Below are 21,120 nucleotides of genomic sequence, written 5' to 3'. Positions count from 1 at the left end.
TAGTTTCCTTTTTCTTAGAGTCAATACTTGCTTTGTGTTTTTGGTTTGTTTAGTTTTCTGTAATGTATTATTAATTCTCTATCCAAGCTCAACTTAAACTCTCAAGTGTGAGCAAACTGGTCACATAACCCATCAATTTCAGCTTTAACAATTATTTAAAACAGCAATCATATCCTAGCTGGCTTGGTTCAGCCTGTGGACTGAAGGGTCCCAGGTTCGATTCCAGCAAGGGCACATACCTGGGTTGTGGGCTCATTCCCCAGTAGGGGGTGTGCAGGAGGCAGCCAATCAATGATTCTCTCTCATCATTGATGTTTCTATCTTTCTCTCCTTCTCCCTTCCTCTCGGAAATCAATAAAGAAATGTATTTTTTTAAAAAATAAATAAAACAGTAATCATGAGAGAGAATCACTGATCAGCATACTGCTCCCACCTGGATGGGTTTCTGCTTCTCTTTGCTCCACAGCTCCTGGGGTTTTCTTCATCATCACCTTGAGAATTCCCTTCACATCTTTTATTTTGTGTTAGGCTCTGGGTTTCTTGTAAGTCATGTCCCCTTGCCTTACTTCCTCTGTTTTGGTGTTATGCAGTCTCTAGTTTGCTTTGAGAAGGAGTGGATGGGATTTTTCCTTTTAAACATTACATGTCTGAAAATGTCTTCACCTAATTTAATTGATAGTTTGGTTATCAAATTCTAATCTGGAAGAATCTTTGTTGTTCTCGAGCTTCACAGTTTTGCAGAGTTCAGGATCGTCATTTTGTAGAAAGTCCTTCAGTTTGGCTTGTCAGATGGTTCTTCGTGGTTAAATTCAAATTATTCAGGTTGTGCATTTTTGGCAGAAATGTCACCCAGAAGCGATGTTATGTCTTTCTCAAAGCATTCCATCAGAAGACAGATGTCAGTTTGTCCCAATATTGAGATATTGTCTTCGATCATACGGTTAAAGTGGTGTTTGCCTGGGTTCTCCACCGTAAAGTTATTATTTCCTTATAGTAGTAATTAACATGTAATTTGTGGGAAGACACTTTGAGATTCCTTAACGCCCACTAATTTAGTGTCCATTGATGATTTCCAACTTCAGTACTCCCTCTATATTTATTAGTTGGCAATTTACTGTAAAAAGAGCTTTCAGTTTTCCTCTCCTTTATTTATTTATACTGATATGAACTTTAGATTCTTATTTGACTCAATGATCTGTAATCCACCACAATCATTATTTATTTTATGCTCAGATTGTCCCAGATTTTGACTTCTGTCCCTAGCTATTGTGTCTTTTTATATATACCCAATATTCTTTGAGTATCTCTTTACTTTCTGGCAACAAAATGTTTAAAAGATAATCTCATAATTTTGAAACCCCAGCCCTGAAATCAGCCTTTTCCCCAAGGAGCTCTGATTCATTTTAATAGAGTGATATTCAGTAACCAAGATCTGGACACTTGGTGTACTTATCACTATCACTAGTTGTGTATCATTCCTTTGAGGCTCTCCCAGTGGACAGAGCTAAGAAATATATGTATGTTGTCTTCGATCATACGCAAATGCATGTATTTCTTTTTTTAAGTATATTTTTATTGATTTCAAGAGCGGAAGAGAGATATAGAAACAACAATGATGAGAGAGAATCATTGACCAGCTACTTCCTGCACACCCCCCACTGGGGATAGAGCCTGCAATCCAGGCATGTGCCCTTGACCCGGAATCGAACCCAGGACCAATAGAACCCAGGACCCTTTAGTTCACAGGCCGACACTATCCACTGTGCCAAACTGGCTAGGGCTGTGATTCATATATATATATATATTATTGACTTTTTTACAGAGAGGAAGGGAGAGAGACAGAGAGCTAGAAACATTGATGAGAGAGAAACATCGATCAGCCGCCTCCTGCACATCCCCCACTGGGGACGTGCCCGCAACCCAGGCACATGCCCCTGACTGGAATCGAACCCGGGACCCCTCAGTCCGCAGGCCGACGCTCCATCCACCGAGCCAAACCGGCTTCAGCTATTTCTTTATCTACATATTAAAAGCAAGAAATTCATCGATACTCCATTGAAAGAAGAGAGGAATGAAAATCATTTATATTTTTTACAAAGAATCACTTTGACCCTGGTTGGTGCTCAGTGGTTAGAGCATCAGACCACACACCAAAAGGTCTTGGGTTCTATTCCCGACCAAGAGCATGTACCTGGGTTGAAGGTTCAATCCCCGCTCCACTGGCAAGTGCAGGGGGAGGGAGCAACCAGTTAATATGGCTCTCTCACATCTATGTTTCTCTTTCTCCCTCTCTCCCTCCCTCCCTTCTACTCTCTCTAAAAACCAATGGAAAAATATCCTCGGGTAAGGATTAACCAAAAAAACTTTTTTAAAATCACTTTGCTCAATGTGTTCAGAATAGACTGTAAGGGAACAAGAAACAAGAGCAGATAATCGGGGTGAAAGATGAGGGTGGCTTGGGCCAGGGCGTAGTGGTGAAGTAGTCATTTTTTTTTTTTACATATTTTAAATAAGAAGTTGCTGACATTCAACGTGCAGTGTGTGAGAGAAGAATCAGAGAGGATCCTAAGGTTTTTAGTCTGACCAACTGAAGAAATGGAATGTCCACTAACCCAGATGGAAAGATGACAGGCGGAGCAGGCTTTGGAAAGACACATCAGGAGTTTGGTTTGGACATTCTAAGTTTGTTATTGCCAACTAGATATTCAAGTGGAAATGATATGTAGGCAATACTATATATGCATCTGTAACTCAGGGAACAGTGCTGGAGCTAGAGATGAGAATTTTGGATGTATTCATGTATTACTAGTTGATATGTAAATCCCTGAGACTGGAGATCACTAAAGGAGTGAGTACAGACACAAAAGAGGTTGGAAAATTGAGCCTTAGAAACAAGCCAACATTTAGAGATCCAGAAGATGATGAGTCAGCAAAGGAGTTTGTGAATGAACTGCTAATGACCTAGAAGGAATATCAGAAGAGTGTGGTGTCTTGGGAGGCAAGTGAAGAGAGTGCTTCTCAGAGGGAGTAAGCATCTGTGTCGATTGGTCATTGGGTAACCTTAACGAAGGCAGCTTTGATGAATGGGGGCAGGAGCACCTGATTGGAGAGAGTTAAAGGAGACTGGGAGAATGGAATTGGAGGCAGTGGGTATAACATGTTGCAGGTGAGGGGAACAGAGAAATGGAGGGATAGACGAAGGGGAACATGAGGTCAAGACAGCTTTTGTTGTCTTGCTTACTCTAACTTGGAATACATTTTAGTCTATAGGCTGGTGGGAATAACCCAGTTAGAGAGGGAAAATCTGATGGTATGGGAAAGAGAGCAATGTTCGTGAGCCCTTGTGGGCCAGAGGGAAATGGAGATCTACTTAGTAAGTGTAGAGGTTGGTGGTAAGTGGAAGGATTCGTCTACATACTGAGGGAAAGGAAGGGAGAGTATGTGGCCACAGACAGGTAGGTAGGTAAGTAGGCAGGTGGGTGCGATTGTGGATATCGATGGTAAAATCTCTTCAGAATGCCTTATTTTCTCAGGGAAACAGGAAATAAAATTGAGGGGGGATGCAGGGATTTATGGTTTGGAGTGAAAGGAAAGGAAACAAAATAGTATAGAAGGGTTGCAAGGTGAATGAATTATGGAAATGTAATACGATTGATCAATGGACTTGAGGAATCACCTGAGTTTGGTGGAATTATGAATTCAAATTGGCAGTTAAAAGGCTTCTGCGGGACACAACCTTCGGAAACGTAGGAAGGACTCTAAAGCCTGCAAGAGGGCGTTCATGGAGTGGTCACGGGTGATTGAGTCTCTGAGTTCGAGAATAAATGCAGGATCTTCTCCAAGGAAAGAAATGACTGCAAAAACGTATTATTCTTCGGAAGGCAGTATTCACATTCCCAAAACTACTGGCGCTGTGAGCAGGATTCGAACCTGCGCGGGGAGACCCCATTGGATTTCGAGTCCAACGCCTTAACCACTCGGCCATCACAGCCACAAGGGGCCCTACCTCCGCACAACTATAGCTGTCTATAAAGAGGTTTGCCCCTGGCGATCCTGTCCCGCCTCCACCCGGTTATCTCGAGATGTTTTGCATATGGACCTGGACTGGATGCTGCTGGCCGCGCCTGCTTTGCATCAGGCATCAGCAGCCCTGTGGGCGCAACTTTTCTTTTCTCCTTCCTCGCACGGAGCCAAGTATGGCTCCATCGAAATAAGCCCAAATCGGCCCCAAACCCTTGAAAGCAAAGGGATGCCCGATTGCGAGAAGACTTTTGGAGGAGGCGGAAATGCGTTCGCCCCTCAGCAATAATGTACTACTGGCAGCTGGGCCAGGTAGCGCTGGGATTCGAATCCAGGACCTCCTTTTTGCGCAGGCACTTTATTGATTTTAGAGAGGAAGAGCGAGACACATTGATTTGTTGTTCCACTTATTTATGCGTTCATTTGTAGATTCTTGTATGTGCCCTGACTAGGGACCCAAGGGCAACGTTGGTGTACCCGGGTGATGCTCTAACCGAGCTACCCAGCCAGAGCCAGACCGGAGCTCTAACCAGCTAAGCCGTGGCGCCGATGCCAAGCTGGTACCTCTGCAGACAGACGAGCTGTTACTGTGGCCAGCGAAAACTAACTGCAGAACAATGGCTGTTCCAAGTCCGCAGGGATTCAGCCCTTTCAAAGGTTTCCCTTCCCAAAGGTTTTGCGATTTGAACCACAAAACTAGTGCTCCGCCCCTCCTCCTTCCACACTTTTGGGGGCCAACTTGACCAGCATGGGTTTGTGACTCCTCCTCCCTTAGCCACCTAACACCTTCAGGCCTTCTGTGCGGTGACGGAAGTCAGAATCCTCAGCTGCTTCAGGACACCAGCCGGTTGAGTTTCCCGCCTCAGGGGCTGACCCCCGGCGGTGCTTGCCCAAGCCCCCAGCCACAGGTTGCTTCTCATGTCTCCTTCCGGGGACAAAGGCAGCCGAGGTAATGCTGGCGGTGAGAGCAGGGTCTGAATTAGGTGGGGATTTAGCAGGCTCAGCACAGCCCTTCAGCGGGAAAGGGTGTGGGAGAAGAGGGACAGGAATTGCTCACTCTCACTACAACCTTCCTGGGAGCAGGGCCACACCTCCTCACAAAGACCTCCTCTTACCCAACCCCAACCTTTATTCCACAAAGCCCTGGGTTTTATTTTTATTTTTTGTATTAAAAATAGTAACAGACACAATATCAAAAACACAAATGTCATAGGTAGAGGGTACAGCTGAGAACGCCTGGGTCCCACCTGAGGGGCAGCACCAGGGACTCCATGGTCCACCAACCTCCCCCACCCTGAGGGGCAGCACCAGGGACCCCATGGTCCACCACCCTCCCCCACCCTGGAGCAGCTAGAGGTTTGGACCACTGGCTCCTGCTCGAGCCTGGGGCCCTCCTTCTCCCACCTGGGGAAGAGGTAGGAGAGGATGCCTCCCCCAATAAATAAGTGCAGCCCCCACCCTTGGTTCCCAAGACTAGGGTTCAGCTGGGACTTGGAGAGGCCACCTTGGCAGCCTGTCAGCAACCCTGTCCAGGGAAGAAAGGACCCAACAGGGTGGGAGTTGAGGCTTCTCTGGAGAGTTCCACCCTTTGTTCCCTCGAGGCCAGAGGCAGCCCCTGGATCCTGGGCGGATGGTGACGGGGTCCAGCCCCTATAGTGGGAGAAGCGGGACAGATTGCTATTGGTTGGTCCAGCCACGTCTGAGTTCTGACAGTTGGATGTGGAAGAAGCTTCTCATGTCCTCCTAGCGGTGGCCTCCAGATGTAGTTTAGCTGGTGCCATTTTCTGTGGCAGGTAAGGCTGGACTGGATGAGCTCCCACCTTGTTCCTCCTCCTCCATGGCCAGGTCCTGAGAGCTTGAGACCCCAGCCCCAGCTTGGGCCTGGGCCTCATCTCTGCCCTCATCCTCACAACTGCCACCACCACCTTCGCCTCCACCCTCCTCCATGGGCTCCAGCCCCAATCCATCCAGTCCTGAGAAGAGTGGGTCTTCAGGGTGGCCAAGGTTTTGGGTGCTACTAGCACAGTCCACACAGGCCTTGGAGGGAAAGAGGGGGTGAGTCAGGCATGGTTCTCCCACTGATGACCCAGTACCCCAGCTCCCTGAGTACTTCCCAAAATGTACTCCGAGAAAACACTAGTCCACATAGATGCACGTGGGCCAAGATTGGAAAATCCACTGTACCCTGTATCCAGACCTCACTATGGGAGAGTCACAATGTTCAGTAGCATGACTACAAAAACTCATGCGGTTTAATACTATATAACCTAGCAGCAAACTCAGTAAAATTAAGATCCTTTAGAAGAATCCAATGACAGTAAAGGGAATCAGCCCTTAGCCTCTATCCTCTTGACCTGAGTTCAATTCTTTCTTCTCCCTCCTACCCCAGACTTCTCCTCTCACCATCACATCAAGGACCCGAGGCAGCTGGCCCTTCCGGACCCAGGAGTGCACGGCACCCAGTTCCCTCCGCTGGTCCTCCGAAAACCGAGGCTGCTGCTTTTGCATGGCCCGGAGGCGCTCCCGGTCCTGCTTCAGCACAGAGGCCATGTCCCTGCCCAGGGAAGGGGTTCAGAAGGTAAAGCTGGGAGGTGGAAGCAGGGCCCATGAGGCTGGCATTCTTCCTCTACCACAACTCCCCACCCACTGCCCCATGCTCCTCCCCTGAGGAGTTCAGGGCTTGTAAGACCAGGAGAGCTGCCCTCAGCCTGGGAGAAGCTAATGAGAGGCTCCACCAGGCAGGGGATGGGACAGAGAGCCACAGAGGAGAGCCAGCCCCAGAAAAGAAAACCCCAAGTTAGCTGGGGAGTGAGGCTGGGCCAGCCTCCCCACTTCTCTGAAAGGATGCCAAGGAGGCCTCAAACTCCTCACCTGGAGGGCACCTGGTAGGTCATCATGACACGCTGGTCAGCATTGGCCATGAGCAGCCAGATGGGATCCTGGAGCACGTACTTAATGACCTGGTCCCCGGGCTCAGCCTTGGCCTGGGCAGCCCCAGCCTCAGCTTCAGAAGAGTCGATGCTGCCGAAGTACTTGCTTGTGTGGCTACTCTGACTGCTTCCTATAAAGCAGGGTGCCAGCCAACGAGGTCAGGCCAGCTGGTACTCCCACCTCCCTCAAGGCCACATATCCAGCCCACTGGCCTCAGGAACCTCAGCAGGGCACGGCCCAGGCTGCTCAGCTAACGTGGGGCCTGGACTCGTAACCCCCCAGTCACTGTTCTACCTCAGGAGGTATAGGTGGGGGGCACTCACGTGTGATGCTGGCTGAGGTGCTGCCCCCCTCATGGGAGCCTGAACCAGACCCAGAGCCCAAGCCAGAGCCCAAGGAGCCGGAGGCAGCAGAGCCTGTGCCCGAGCGAGAGTCTTCTTGCAGCAACAATTCCAGGAGGTCACTGGAGCCCGAAAGTGCATCCTGATTGGAGGACTCAGTTACCTCCACCTGGTGGGGGGACCGGGGAAAATTAAGGGATCAACACCTGGCTTTCCCTTCAACTGCTTCCACTGGTTGGGGAGCACACCCAACCCAAGTGGTCTCTGATCCCACTCCACGACACTGGGACCAGAATGAGGGAGCAGAGAGCGGGCGAAGAGTAGGGACATGATGCTGAACCATGTCCAAGTGGCAGATGCACTCTCAGACGTCCGCACCACCTGTCAGGCAGACAGGACTGTCCCCCTCACCGATAGGCAGCTGGTTTCTGCCTTATTCAGAAATTCAGCTGGGGTCTCCCACCCGCCACACCACCTTCTGGAGACGAGGTGCAGGCAGCAGCACAAGGTAGAGGAGGAGCAAGGGGAGAAGGCTGTGTGGGGCTGCAAGAGGATGCGGGGGGGACCTGTGCTCACCAGTCTGGCCTCTGGCTCAGCAGTCTCCTCACTGGGAGGCAGGGGCCCAGCATTGCTCCCAGGGGCCCCTGCAGCAGCACCCCCCTCAACACGGAGGGACTCCTCAAGCTGCAGCAGATTTAGCTGGAGTGGGGAGCTGCACCGCGAGTTGAACAGTGGAGAGTCTGGGCGGTGGGGAGGGCTGGGGGCTAGGGGGGGCAGGGATGGAGAAGGGGAGTGGGACACAGGGGTAGGAGGACCCTCGGCAGGAGTCTGAGGTACCCCATAGGGATAGCTGGATGGCGTAGGGAACAGATAGTTAGGTAGCACCAAGGCTACAACTGGGGTCACCAGGGGGGCAGGAAAAGCTGCAGGGGACACAGATGTGGGGGCCGGGGAAAGAGGCTGGGGACCATCTCGGGGGGAGAATATTGGGAGGGGGTAGGGCTGTACCACAGCTGGGAAGGGAGTAGCGGCTGGTGGTGGGGGCCAGGGGGCAGAGGGTGGGGCAGATGAGGGGTGGGACACATAGCAGGGGGCTTCCACCCGAGGGATCTGGTGGTGACGTGAGCGCTTGGCTTTAGACCGGCAGTGGTATCGGCGGCTGGGGGGGGTGCGGCCATGGTGGCAGCCTGTGGGGAGAGACCAGGGTTAGCAAGGGCCTCAACCTAGGTTTAGTGCCCCTGCCACTTACTGCCCTGCCATTCTAACCAGGGAGAGGGCAGGCGAAGGCCCTAGAGAGTTTGGCTTCTCAGCCTGCACAGAACAGAGGGGGCTCTGGGGAGGTGGGAGCCTCCAGGCAAGAATCACAGGAGAGCCAAAACTGGTTTGGCTCAGTGGATAGAGCGTCGGCCTGTGGACTGAAAGGTCCCAGGTTCGATTCCGGTCAAGGGCATGTACCTGGGTTGTGAGCACATCCCCAGTAGGAGATGTGCAGGAGGCAGCTGATCGATGTTTCTCTCTCATCGATGTTTCTAACTCTCTATCTCTCTCCTTTCCTCTCTGTAAAAAATCAATAAAATATATTAAATTAAAAAAAAAAAGAATCACAGGAGAAAGGGACAGGGGGGTTTATTGAGAAAGGAGCGGGGAAAGGAAAGGGTACATGAGGGGCTGAGGGGTTGAGCTGGGGGTGTGCAGATGGGAGGAGCAGGGTGGTCCATAACGAATGGGTGGGAGGCTTCGGTCCATGCGTCAAACTCCCTCAGGCACTGCCAGTGTTGGCGCTCCTTCTCCCAGTCAAGGCCATGCTCTGCCTAGCTCTTGATGAAGCGAAGAGATGGGCAGGAAAGCCGGATCCTGAGCCCTGTGTCCGCCTATAGGCGGCCTCCCTCAGGCATCTGCTGGACTGCCGCCTGCCCCTTGAAGCCTGACCCCACCTGGAGTGGTCCCAGCCTCCTTGCCTAGATTTGGCCCTGAGTCTGTATAGATCTCTCTCTCTCTCTTTTAAAATATGATTTTATTTATTTGAGAGAGAGAGAAACATTGATGTGGGAGAAATATTGATTGGTTGCCTCCTATACGCACTCGACTGGGACCAAATCTGCAACCTGGGCATGTGCCCTGATCCGGAATTGAACTGGCGACCTTGTGATGCACAGGATAACATTCAACCAACTGAGCCACACTGCCAGGGCCTATATACATCTCTTAATCAGTGATAACTGCGTCTAAGGGGGCACACTTTCTGCCCCTGTCCCCTGGCTGGACCTGAAGTAACTTACCTGAAGCAGAGCACTTCTGCCCGCCTGGCTCAGTGCCAGCCCCCCAGGCTGCCCTCCTCTGGCTGCAGCCTGGTTCCCTGGCTTAGTGGGGAGACGCTAGCGAAGGGCCCGTCCCTAGGCAGGGCCCAGGGCCCGGGCAACAGCAACCTGGGTCTCTGGAGCAGGAACATCCCCCTCAAAAATCCCCTCCCCGCAACAGTCTGATCCTAGACTAGCAGAGGGCAGCTCAGAGAGGTAAAGGTTGGCTACCTCGCTCTCCAGGGGCCGAGGGAGCCATGGAGGAGCCATTGAGTCCGCGCAGCCGGCCGAGGTCCCGGAAGCGGCTGAGGAAGGCCTGCTCCTCCTTCTGTGTGTGCAGAGACAGCAAGGCCTTGGTCAGGCCCACGGGGCGGTAGGCATCTGGGGCTGAGTCAGGGGCTACCGTGGGGCTGGGGGCTGGGCATGGAGCCAGGCCAGGCAGGTCCTCCATCATGACGATGTCTGAGGAAGGCGAGATGGGAGAAAGATCATCAGAATCACCTCAACAGTTAACACCTCACCACACCTTCCCTGCCCAATAGCTTAGCCAACCCCTGGCCTCTGCTCCACGAACCTGGGCCCTGTGTGTATGTCTTGGCCTCCTCCCCGCTGAGGACTAGCTCTGGGCCCTCTTCTCTATGCAAAGCTGTCCCAGGAGGACAGAGGATGACACCCTCCACGACTCTCAGAAGGGAAGCCCACCCCCTGCGCTTCTCTTCCACATTTCCCAGGCCAATATCCCTCAGGGTTTTTCAAGTCCTTGCCTCTGACCATCTGTGGTCAGCACCTTGGGGATGGCCCCCACCCCATACTTTGTGAACTGACAGTAAGACAGAGGAAGCAGGGTGGGGGAAAGACAAACCAGCAAAGGCTGGCGGGATGGAGGCAAGGAGCGGCAGCCCCATGCTGAGACGGAGGCCTCCTTCTCTCCATTAGGGCAGAGGGGGCGGAAAAGGCAGGTGGAAGGGAACTCTGGCTAGGGGACCAAAGGGAGCTGGGTACTCGCCCTTACTCCAAGCCCAAGCCCATACCCGACTCCGGGGGCTTCTTGTCTCCCACATGGACGATGGTGGAGCTGAAGCTACACTGACTGGTGACGGACACCACGCTCTCCGCCTTATTGGCCTGGGTGAGCGGGGTCAGGGTGCCTCCCACCACCGGCTCCTTCCGAGGGGTGGCCCCCTCCCCCGACAGCACTGCCGACTGATCTGTGCAGAGAGATGGCACCAGTTACCACTGCTTTCCCCACCAATCAGGAGAGGAAGCCCAGGGAGGAGGGGGAGGGATGGATGGTAGGGAGGATCTGGAGATCTGGAGACTGGGAGGGGACAGGCAGAGCAAGGTGGGGGCCCCACAGGCAGAAGGGGGAAGACACAGGGCCAGCAGGCCAGCACAGGGCAGTGGGAGCGGGACATGCACTGGTCTTTACCTTTCTTGGTCCCCACAGGGACTGGACCTGTCCTCTGCTTGTCTTCATCAGAGGCCGAGGAGGCGGTACAGGAGGAAGAGGAGGAGGAGGCACATTTACGCTTGATGGTGCCTGGGATGTTGCAGCTCTCCAGGTACCTGGCAATGCACAAGAGGACATGGGGGCAGGGCCTAGAGTGGGGCAAGACCAGTGTCCACGTGGAAGTAGGTGCCAGACTAGCCTTACCTGAGGATGCTGTCCAGGGAGTTGATCTGCTGGTAGGAGCAACTGGAGGCTTCTTTCCTCTCAGCCTCCTCAGGGGCCACGGCTGGTGGGGCCTGGACTAGAGCAGGGTCTGCCTCCAGCTCTGGGTCTGGGGACTGGCAGTAAAGGGTCTTGGCCTTGACTGTGTCTATAGCTGGGCCTAGAAGAAAAAAAAAGAGAATAAAGCTTCTCTGGGTTGGGGTGAAGGTCAGGAGACCAGCAGTCTCATTCCTCACCCACGCCCACATCCCGACCCACTCACCAGGGAAGCGGGGCCGGGGAAGAGGAGGCCGAGCCCGGGACTCGATAAAAAGCTGCTGCCCCTGGTGCTTCACCAGATGCACATCCTTACAGATCTGCTGGAAGGTCACCTGTGGGGCAGAGCAGGGCAGTGGGCAGCATTAGGCGGGCCTGGCCAATGTCAGGGGTGCAGGGCACAGCGCAACAAGAGGTACCAGCGGGGAAGCATGGAGGCCATGACGAGAGCAGGAGAAGAAAGGAGGGGGAACGAGGCAGTTCCTCTGGGATTGGCCATGCTGATTCCAAAAAGCAAGGGGACTGGGACTAGAGGAGTGTAGTGGGAAAAGAACACTCACCGGGGCAGGAGGCCCAGGCCCCTCGGCATCACCCCCGTTGCTGTCACTGGACGAGCCAGGGCTGAAGAGAGGGCCTGGGGAAGTCACAGGGCCGACTCCACAGAGCCCCACGGCACTGGGGCTGTGCACAGGCTGAGGGAGAGAGAGGAACAGGTTAGGTGTCTATAGCCGTACAGCCCACCCCTACCTCCTCTCCCAAGCCTCCTCTCCTCAGCTCTCACCTGTAACAGCAGCCGATGGATTTGCTCAGATAGCTCCTGGATATCAGGGTCCAGGGAAAGAGCAGGGCTGGGGACTGGAGGAGTGAATACGTCCTCATTCAGGGGTGCCCTGTGGGATGAGGAAGGGCGAGTCAAACCTTACCCCCTCCAAAGCCTCTCACCTCCCAGTGCCAGCTCTGGCTCACGACCCACTTACGTGCGGACTTTGTGGCGGCCCAACACAAAGGCCACCTTGCGGCTCCAGGGGTGCACGAAGCCAGCCCAGCTGCTGTCCATGGTAACATATTCCCCATTACGTGCGCAGAAACGAATGGGAGAGTGGTCAAAGGGCTGGCCAGCCAGCTGCAGGACTGAAGGGAAATAAGGTGAGGGTCAGCAGGAGGGGGCGCTGAGTAAGGCGAAAGCCACCCCGCTGGAGACTCAGGAGAGCAAGGCACCGAGACTGGCATCTGTTAAGAAGCCTTGGAGGCAGCGGGAAGGAAGAGCAGGGTGAGGACTCACCCTTCTTGTGGATGGCCAGCATGAGGGGTCGGTCCTCAGGATGCAGGAACAGGAGCACTGGGGCCCCCAGGAGATCCTGGGGGAGGTAGCCCAGCAGGGGGGCAGCCCTGAAACGGGAGGAGGCATGAGCCTGGCCCTGGCCTCAGCCCTGGCCACCCGCTTCTCCTCAGGTCCTGACCTCACCTTTCATCCACATCCTGAAAGAGGCAGCTGGGTGTGTGCCGTGTAGTGAAGATCCTCTTGTCGGGCGGTATCCGGGGAGCTGAGCACAGAAAATGTGGGCCGATGGGTTTCATCCAAAATGGTCCAAGTCCTCAGCCCTCCATGCTGCCTGGGGCCCAGGTTGATTGGCAATCCTCCCCACAGCTCTGCCCTAGGCCTTCTGGCCTACAAAGATGGTCTGGAACATTCTGTGACCCATACTAGTAATGAACGAGAACAAAGCACACTGCTTTGCCCTCTCCTGGTTTGGGGCTCTTAGCCAACTCTACCTCTAAAGGAGGCTACAAACCCTCATCTTTATTATACCTTCTCTCTTCCAAAATTCCAAGGGGCTGAATCATGCCTCCCAAACTCATGTCCTGCCTCATCCCCAAACCAGAGAAGGTACCTTCCCTTCCACCCCCACCAGGCTAGGCTCCTGGCCTGCCCACCTTCATAACCCGAGTGGATTCGTTCTGCAATGAGCAGGCAGCATGGCTGTGCGGGAGCCCCTTCTGATACCCGGATTTTGGTCACATATGGGGTTAGGCGAAATGGTTGGTACCGCGGCACTGGGTCCCGGTCAGGACCTCCTCTGGCAAGGGAGAAAAAAGGCATTAGTGACTATCAATGAAGGGCCACCCCCCCTCCACCTCGAAGTCAGGATTCACACAGTAAAGAAGGAATATGTGTGGAAGGTGGAAGGGGTCTGCTCCCACCTACCTGATACGGCAAAAGACAGACTTCTCCTGGGTGAAGTCTTTGAAGCCTGAACCTGAGAGAGACCAGGAGAGAGGTGAGCACAGGCCCCCAGACCCTTCCTGGGCTGGGAAGAACCCAGTAAGGAAAATCTTGGGCTTCTGGTTCCTCACAGAATGAGCTTCCTGCAACTGCTCATCCGTCCCCCAAGCACCTGGGGACCTCACCTGCCGAAGCCCCCAGGCCCCAGGTAGGCAGACGAGATGGGGCCGTGGAACCATAGAAGACGCCCACATCCTGGGGAGCCAGGAGCTCTGAGAAGCGGGCACCCCGGAACACGTCCTGCTTGCAGTGCAGCAGGATACCTGCCTGCTCCGAAATGTAGACGATTCGGCCTGTCAGGAAGGAGACAGCCACGGAGAAGGTATCCTGGGCAGGAGAGTGAAGACAAGAGCGGATTCAGAAGCCATGGGAGTGGGAATGAGGGTGAGTTAGGAGGGAGAGGCAGGGCTGCAGCTGACCTGGTTGCGAAGTGTGTACTCAGACGTGATGTGCTCCAGCTCCTCCAGAGTGTAGGTGGACATGTCCATGGCACATGGCTCACCTTCCTCCAGGCTCCACTGCTGGTAGTACTCCTGGTTGGCTACAAGGTGAGGGCAGTGGGACACTCAGTGAGATGGCCCCACCATAGTAACCCGGGACCTGGCCACTATCCTCCTAGGAAGCACCACTCACCCTGCACCTGCTTGACACAGGCCAGCGCATACTGCAGTGTGGCCAGGGTCCCCGAGCGGCCCTTGCCCCGGCGTTCTGGCGGGAGCCGAAGCTTGAGCTCCCGCAGCGCCATCATGAGTTCCTTCTGGGTTCTTGCACGGGCTGATTGTTCGCTGCTGCAAGGGCCAGAGGAAGGGAGGGGGTATAGTCATTAGCCTCAAAGCATGGCCCAACCCCCAGCCTCTTCCCAGCCCTTACCCCACTAACCTGCAGCCACTGGTAGATGGGTTGTCCTGTTCTGAGCTGGCACTCAGGAGGCTGTAGGCAACGGAACTGCTGGGTGGGGATGGGCTCTGAGAGTTTGTGCTAAGGGAAAAGCAATAGGCCCAAGTTGAGGAGAAAGTGACTAGTAGTATGGCCTTTCTCCTAGCTCAGCCTGTTCACAAGACACTCCCAGACCGTCACACACATGTACACACCTCTTGCTGCTCTCAGTGGTCTCCAGCAGGGCTGAGTCCTTGCCATTGCCAGAGGAGGAGCTATGTGAGCTCCGCTGAGATGCACCCCTGGACTCATGCCCGTTGGACTCATTGCCACTTGAGCCATTGCTGTTGGCATCTGTGTCATCAGCCAAGCTGGGGCCAGGGCAGGACCTGTGCTGTGGAGGCCCAGGCGAAGGCGCCCCTCCAGGACAAATGGATTCTCCTGGCCTGGGGTCCCCTCCCCCATCAGCCCCTTCTGGGGGACTACTCATGTCTGAGCCATGGGAAAGGCAGGTGGAAAACAGCGATGATGGAGAGGCCACCACGGATGCACAAGGGGCCAGGAGGCCTGACTGGGGAGTGAAGTGGGAGACTCAAGTCTCTGAGGATTGAGAAGTTCGGTCACAGATCACAGCCAGTACCTGAAGAGGAAGACCAGAAAGGAGGGCTGAGAAAGCTGGGCTGTTAACTTGACAGTAACCCCTACACTCAGATCCTCCCCGTGCCTGCCCCCAGGCTCCCGGGACCCGGGCTTCTAGTAGGAGGTTAGGTAAGTTCAGTTTCTTGTCCTGGTAGGGAGGTGGAGGTGGGAAGGGACCTTTCTTCGGCCTTCCCCTCTACCCTTGCCAGCGTGGCCTGGGTAAGTAGAGGCTGGGCAGTCTACCAAAACTCCGGCTGTGGGCCAAACTGGACACCTTCCAGCCCCAAATTCCCATCTGGCTCCCACTCTGCCTAGGACTCCAAGGCCTTTGGGCACCCGGTGAGCCCGTCGCCTCCTATATTTAGGTCTCCCGGCTAATTTTATCAGTGGGCGGTGCCACCTCCGCTGCACATGCGCGGAGACCCGTACCGCCCCACCACTGCGCTTCCGCCACCACAGCGGTCACCAGGGAAACCGACGTCAGCAGCTGAGCTCAGCGGTTGCTGGAGGGACCACAGGAGGGCGGGAAGGGCGACCCTCCCCCATTTCCCAGCGGAAGCAGGGGATGGACCTACTCCCACACAGGCACACAGGCGAGTGTGGCCAGGGTTCGCCCACCTCTAGTACAGCCCTAGTTTCCTGAGAGATGTAGCCTATCGGGACTCCGCGGGCTGGCCCTGCTCCCCAGGGCATAACACAACTGCCACTGCCCTCCCCACAGCCTGGCACTCGCCTGGATCCCACTCATTCTGGTCAAGACCACTCAGCCTTACATTCTCTGGCCCCTACACCCTCATCCAACCCCCGAAACCGAAGCTGGCACTTGCCACTGTCAGGGACTCCAGAATCCTTCCACTTCAGCCCGCGAATTTTCTAGACACCTACCGCCTCGCTCCCCGCCCCCCCCCCCCCCACGCCCCAATCCGAGGCAGACACACTCAGCTCTGAGCACGGGATGCACACAGCCAGCGGATATTTCTTCCCCTACTCCCGGTCCAACCACACCCCCAAACCCCGAGCATTTTCTGAGCGCCAGGCGCAAAGGGAAGGCTGTGGCCAACAGCAAGAACTAGCACCGGGAACGGGATGTTCCAGCCGAAACGGACTGACATCACGGCCGGCGCTGGGCCAGGGGTTGAGGGGGGAGTGCGGAGAGCACAGAAACCCAGAAGGGGTCCTGGTACCGCGGCAAAACCGGGGACCCCCGAGTGACAAGAAAGACGGCAGGGGTCGTGCCTGCTGAGGGTCGGGCGTGGGACCGGAAGAGCTGGGAGCGGAGCAGGGAGGGGGGGCAAAGCGGGAGGTAAGGTAAGGTAAGAGGGTCAGGAGTACAGACAGCCGGTGCAGGGTTGCAAGGCACAACACCTGGCCCCCAGGGGGGCTGAGAGGGCGTGGACAGCGGTAAAGGAAGGTGGATTATTGGTGTGCTGTCTGAACTCCTGGGCCGGAAACAGCATATCAGGCTGAAAGCAGGGGCGATCCGATTTGGAGCTGGTAACCGGCTCCCGGGGGGAGGGGGGGCCACGGAGACGCCTACCTGTCCGCGCGAGCGTCCTTCAGCCGCCTGCCTGCCGCCGTTGCAGCCCGCAGCCGAATGGAAGCTCCGCGGGGCCAGGAGGTGGGTTGCATAATGCCAGGCACTGCCCCTCATTGGCCTCCTGCCGACGGAGCCACAGGCCCCGCCCCCGATTGGCTGAGGATCTCGTCCTGGCACCTGATTGGCTACTGGCCCCCACTGAGGTCAAGGCTGTGTCACACACGCGGGTGCACGTGGATCTGGGTGCTGGCACTGAGCTGAAGGGCCCCAGACGTTACCGACCAGCCAATGGGCGCGGGACGCCTTGTACAGTGAATACTGAAAGGAAAGGGAGGTCAGCTGTCCCTCTTCCGGGAACATGCCCAGGCCACATTAGGTATTTAAGAGACGTTCACTCACTGAACTGATCAGCCTTGCCGGACGCCTTAGCCTTGCTAGGGGTGGGGAAAACGAATGCAGACCCTGGGAGGAGGATCAAACTGGATGAGATGGCTGGTCCCTGAGAGGAGGGGGACAAACAGAAACTCGGCTTGACTTCTCCTGGGTTCCCTTTCTCAGCCTTGTCATTATAATAAAGCTGTTTTACCCAACTCCTTCCTCTGACACTTCAAATCCTTACACAGCTAGGAGGAAGGCAATTGAGAATCCAGATATTATATTAGGAAGTGTGGTGGTGGTGGTGGTGGAGGAGGATACAAACAATACAGTGGGCAGCCAGAGCCAATAGGAGGTGTGAAGGGAAACAATGGTAGGTGCTTCTGTGGCCAGAGAAAAGGTCTCTAGGGCCTAGGCAGCCTACATGGTGACTAGTGCTTCTTTACTCAGGATGCAGCCACCCACAGTTAGGGCTGCCCCAAAAGTGGGGGGCTAGAAACCCAGGGTTACAGGGAAAGAAAAGGGATACCTGAGAAAAAAGACCAACTGGGACCCTAGAGAAAAAAACGTCTGGTGGCAAGGGCTTCAGAGCTCCCCCATGAGGAAAAGAGAAAGCCAAGGACATCATCTCTCTACTTCACTGTATTCCCCAGACCCTAGGACAGAACCTGACACATGGCAGGTGATCAATAGAAACCATGGTTTTGTTGTTAACAATGATGGGGGAGGGGAAAGGGACTCAGCACCAGAGAGGGACTGAAAATTACAACTTTTTTAAAAGAAGGAGCAGAACACTGAGTCTTAAAAGAGAACAGAGGCCTGATTTGGGGAATAAAGTACCAGGCTAGGCCAGGAGAGCTGCAGTTACACAGGGTCCCTCCAACCAGGACTGTGATGAGTATAGTTCCTCTCAGGGCTCCCTGAAGATGCGGGTGGCAAGTGAAGAGCCCCCACCCCCAGCTGATGCTGACATAATCACTCTCCTCGCTGTCACAGGCCTACGCTTTCCTTAACAACAGTGTTCCCCATTGGGTGCCAGGGGGAAGGCTCTGTGGAAAAGCTGGGAGGGGGGATATAAAATAACCTAGATAAACCAAAGCAAGAAAACACAGGAAGCACCTGGATTTTGTCTTCTCTACTTGAAAGTGTACCCCCCAACTCACAAATTGTGGCCCCATCCCTTCTCTCATTTTCAGACATCTCTTCTCTGGAAACATTTTTCTTCCTCCCCAGCTCTCCTCAGGGTAAAGGTGCAATCTCTCCTGACACAGACAGTCCTTGCTCTCCCACCTACACTTCCATATTTATTTTTTGCATAGACAAAAGGGCCCCGTGCTCCAGCAGACCTCACCTGCTCCCACAGCCCTGGTTGTCCAGCTCATGGTCCCCACAGTAACCAGGCCCTGCTGCCGTCAATGGAGGAGAGGGGGCGGGAGGCAGCGGTGACGTCAAAGCGGAGGAACGGGGCGGGGCGAGGAAGCCGGGGAATGTGGGGCAGGGAGGCTGAGAGGCAGCGGTTTGGATGGCGGCCAGACCGAGAGGGCGGCGGCCAGCGCACTTGGGAACATCATGTTCTTTTGGCTGGTGGCCCAGGACATGCACCAAGCCCGAGCGCCTCCCACAGCCCAACGACAGCCGTCCTGTCCCACAGCCAGGGATTCCTGGAGAGAGGATTAGAAGGGGCCCCCTCCCCTGCTCTTTCCCAGACACGCATCGCCCGCCCCTGGGCTTGTTCCTACAGCTCCTGGCACTGGCTTTCCCCTCTCCCATCTGCTGGCCCAATCACAAAGAGCCAGGGAGGCCCGGGTTCTGTAGAGAACACACACACCTTTGCTCTCTGCGAGGCCCCCTACAGAGCCGGACTCTCTCGTTACTACGGCAGCAAAGAAGAAGGAGGGGCAGGGAGGAGAATGGGTCTGGGATGAAGAAATCAAACTGGGAAAGCAAGTGGCTCAGCCTAGGGCCTGGATCCTGGGAGAGGGTTTTGGGCTGGTGCCTGAAGACCAGAACCAGGAAGAGGGAAAGGGGGAGGGAGTCACCAAAACTGGCAGAAAAACTCGAGAATGAGAATAGTTCCTAACCACAGCATTCACATAAATCTCTCGCCCTTTCACTGTTTTGTCATCCTATAGGCATAGTTTAGCTAAATAATTTTTAAAACACGATCCAGGCATTTTGTCAAGCACTTTATATACATTATCTTTTAAAAAATATTTTTAGTTGATTTTTTAGAGAGAGGGAGAGGGATAGAAAGTTAGAAACATCGATCAGCTGCCTCCTGCACACCCCCCATTAGGGATGTGCCTGCAACCAAGGTACATGCCCTTGACCAGAATCGAACCTGGGACCCTTGAGTCTGCAGGCCAACGCTCTATCCACTGAGCCAAACTGGTTAGGGCTATATACATTATCTTATTTAATCTTCATAGTAACACTGTGAGATGGGTATTATTATCACCATTCCACAAGGACCTACTAAAGCTCATAAGTTACTAAACTTGACTAAATTGTCTCATAACATGTTCTCAGGCTCTTAACAAATAGAGCCAGAGTTCAAATGTGACCTCTGACAACGGCTTGAGATTCTGGCTTCTTGGCTTTCTGGAACCTGTGAGCGGTTAGTCAGCACTGGGGAACCTGAACCTCTCAAATATCTAGCCAATTCTGAGCTTGGTGCCTGGAACACAGACCCCATCCAAACCCTCCTCCCATTTGGGACATTCAGTTTGCATGCCCCACACACTGCAAGTCATCACAGCCCCAGTTTTCACATGCGCACTAAGCCCTTGAGGTCATCCTAGCAGCTACCAGATCCAGTGATTTCCTAGGAACCCCTTTCCTCACACTTCCTTACCCCAGGTCCCTTTACCACAGGCCTAGTTGTTTGTACAGTTACCAGAGCACCCTGTTGGTTCCTCTTTATCTCCAGGGTCTGAGGAAGACGTGTGCACAGCCAAACTGTACAAAACCACCGTCCCTCTCAGGATCCAATAGTTGCTACCTCACCTTTACTCCCAAGGATGGCTCCCAGGCCTAACCCCTTCCCTTTACACACAGGACATTCAGAGCCCTGATGTGACGGGGGCAGGGTCACACAAATCACCATGTCGAACCTTTCCAGCCCATTCACCTCCCCCTCAGGGCGTCCCTGCAGCCTCAGAACCTCTGTCTCTTTCAAGTGCTTAAGACACATACCCAAACAGCAGCCACACACTGGAACGTCCCCGTCCACTCTCAGGGATCCCGACCCTCTATTTCCTTGGGAGCAGGGGTCTCTGCACCCTCATGTCCCTGAGGGCTTCCGAGCCCCGCCTCCCAGTCAGTCTGGGGTCCAGGTGCCTTAGAGCGGTGAAGGATTTGATGTCAGTGACTCCCCCGATCCCCCAGCCAGCCCCTCTAAGGTTGAGTTCTGGTCTCTATTCCCCACAACCATCAGGGCTCCCACCGCTGCGATCATGCATTTGCAGGATCCTCCCCACACACTCCATTAACACCCCTACAGACCACCCCAGTAAAACTGACCACCGCTCCTCTACCCCCAACCCTGAGTACTCACCGCTTGGCAAGCACGCCGAATCCAGTCTCTTCCCAACTAGGACTACAGAGACTGGGACTCGCTCCGCCAGGCCCGCCCACCCGCTGGGATGCCACGCCCCTCAAGCTTATTGGCCTAAGGGCGCGGATCCATGCCCAACGCCTCGTGCCTTCGCCAGGCCTCCGCTCAGCCACCATTGGCGCCGCCCGCCGCCATCATCATCTCATTGGTCAATTTACCAATCCAGTGACAAATTCACGTTCGGGAGGGGCCGCACCCGGCGCGCATTGATTGACAGAAAGCCGAGCCCACAACCACTTCCGAAGTTCCTATTGGCTGTAGCAACCTGCCTGGGTCGGTGATGCACATGCTAGCCCCGCCCTCCAAACTTTTTCATAGGCTGAGAGGTCTTGGAGCTGTAGAGAACACGTGCGGGCGGTCTCACGCGGCAACTTGTTTACCCAGAAGCTGGGGATTTTCCTTGACACGCTTACTCAAGGCAGTGGAGTCTGCGCAGGCGCAAAGAGTGTGACCTGCACGCAGGCGCTGTTGGGTGCAACGATGGCTTTGATGGGGG

General features: G+C 54.6%; 1 protein-coding gene and 1 non-coding gene across 5 annotated transcripts; both read right to left on the bottom strand.

Annotated features, from left to right (window-relative positions):
- Positions 1-3,909: 3,909 nt before the first annotated feature.
- TRNAS-CGA (transfer RNA serine (anticodon CGA)) lies at positions 3,910-3,991 on the bottom strand. The gene has a single exon. It is a non-coding gene; the product is annotated as a tRNA-Ser (tRNA).
- Positions 3,992-4,414: 423 nt separating this feature from the next.
- Positions 4,415-20,658, bottom strand: PER1 (period circadian regulator 1). Of its 4 annotated transcripts, none has more exons than XM_070394818.1 (23): positions 20,565-20,658; positions 14,673-15,097; positions 14,461-14,559; positions 14,215-14,369; positions 14,001-14,122; positions 13,707-13,908; positions 13,504-13,555; positions 13,233-13,375; positions 12,763-12,841; positions 12,580-12,686; positions 12,275-12,428; positions 12,079-12,187; positions 11,858-11,989; positions 11,524-11,632; positions 11,244-11,421; positions 11,019-11,155; positions 10,621-10,797; positions 9,821-10,051; positions 7,869-8,479; positions 7,275-7,461; positions 6,892-7,081; positions 6,424-6,574; positions 4,415-6,057 (listed from the first exon to the last, which is right to left on the bottom strand). In XM_070394818.1, the coding sequence occupies exons 2-23, from the start codon at positions 14,945-14,947 to the stop codon at positions 5,788-5,790; spliced, it is 3,870 nt and encodes a 1,289-aa protein (XP_070250919.1). In that variant the 5' UTR covers positions 14,948-15,097; positions 20,565-20,658; the 3' UTR covers positions 4,415-5,787. The 4 variants fall into 4 exon arrangements, with proteins under 4 accessions (XP_070250919.1, XP_070250920.1, XP_070250921.1 ...); XM_070394819.1 differs by lacking the exon at positions 20,565-20,658 and adding an exon at positions 16,634-20,556; XM_070394820.1 differs by lacking the exon at positions 20,565-20,658 and adding an exon at positions 15,924-15,958.
- Positions 20,659-21,120: the final 462 nt, after the last annotated feature.

The sequence above is a fragment of the Myotis yumanensis genome, unplaced genomic scaffold, assembly GCF_028538775.1.
Source record: "Myotis yumanensis isolate MYYU_CA2020_CCGP unplaced genomic scaffold, mMyoYum1.0.hap1 SCAF_16, whole genome shotgun sequence".
In the NCBI taxonomy this organism is placed as follows: Eukaryota; Metazoa; Chordata; class Mammalia; order Chiroptera; family Vespertilionidae; genus Myotis; species Myotis yumanensis.
Note: the sequence above shows the minus strand (reverse complement) of the source record. Positions and strands in the feature narration are given on the sequence as shown.

Coding starts and splice junctions, on each gene's coding strand:
- PER1 (XM_070394818.1), bottom strand. CDS start 14,947: ATGAGTAGTCCCCCAGAAGGGGCTGATGGGGGAGGGGACCCCAGGCCA. Junction 13,556..13,706: donor GGGCCTGGGGGCTTCGGCAG/GTGAGGTCCCCA, acceptor GGTCTCTCTCAG/GTTCAGGCTTCAAAGACTTC. Junction 11,422..11,523: donor TCCCCGGCCCCGCTTCCCTG/GTGAGTGGGTCG, acceptor TTTTTCTTCTAG/GCCCAGCTATAGACACAGTC.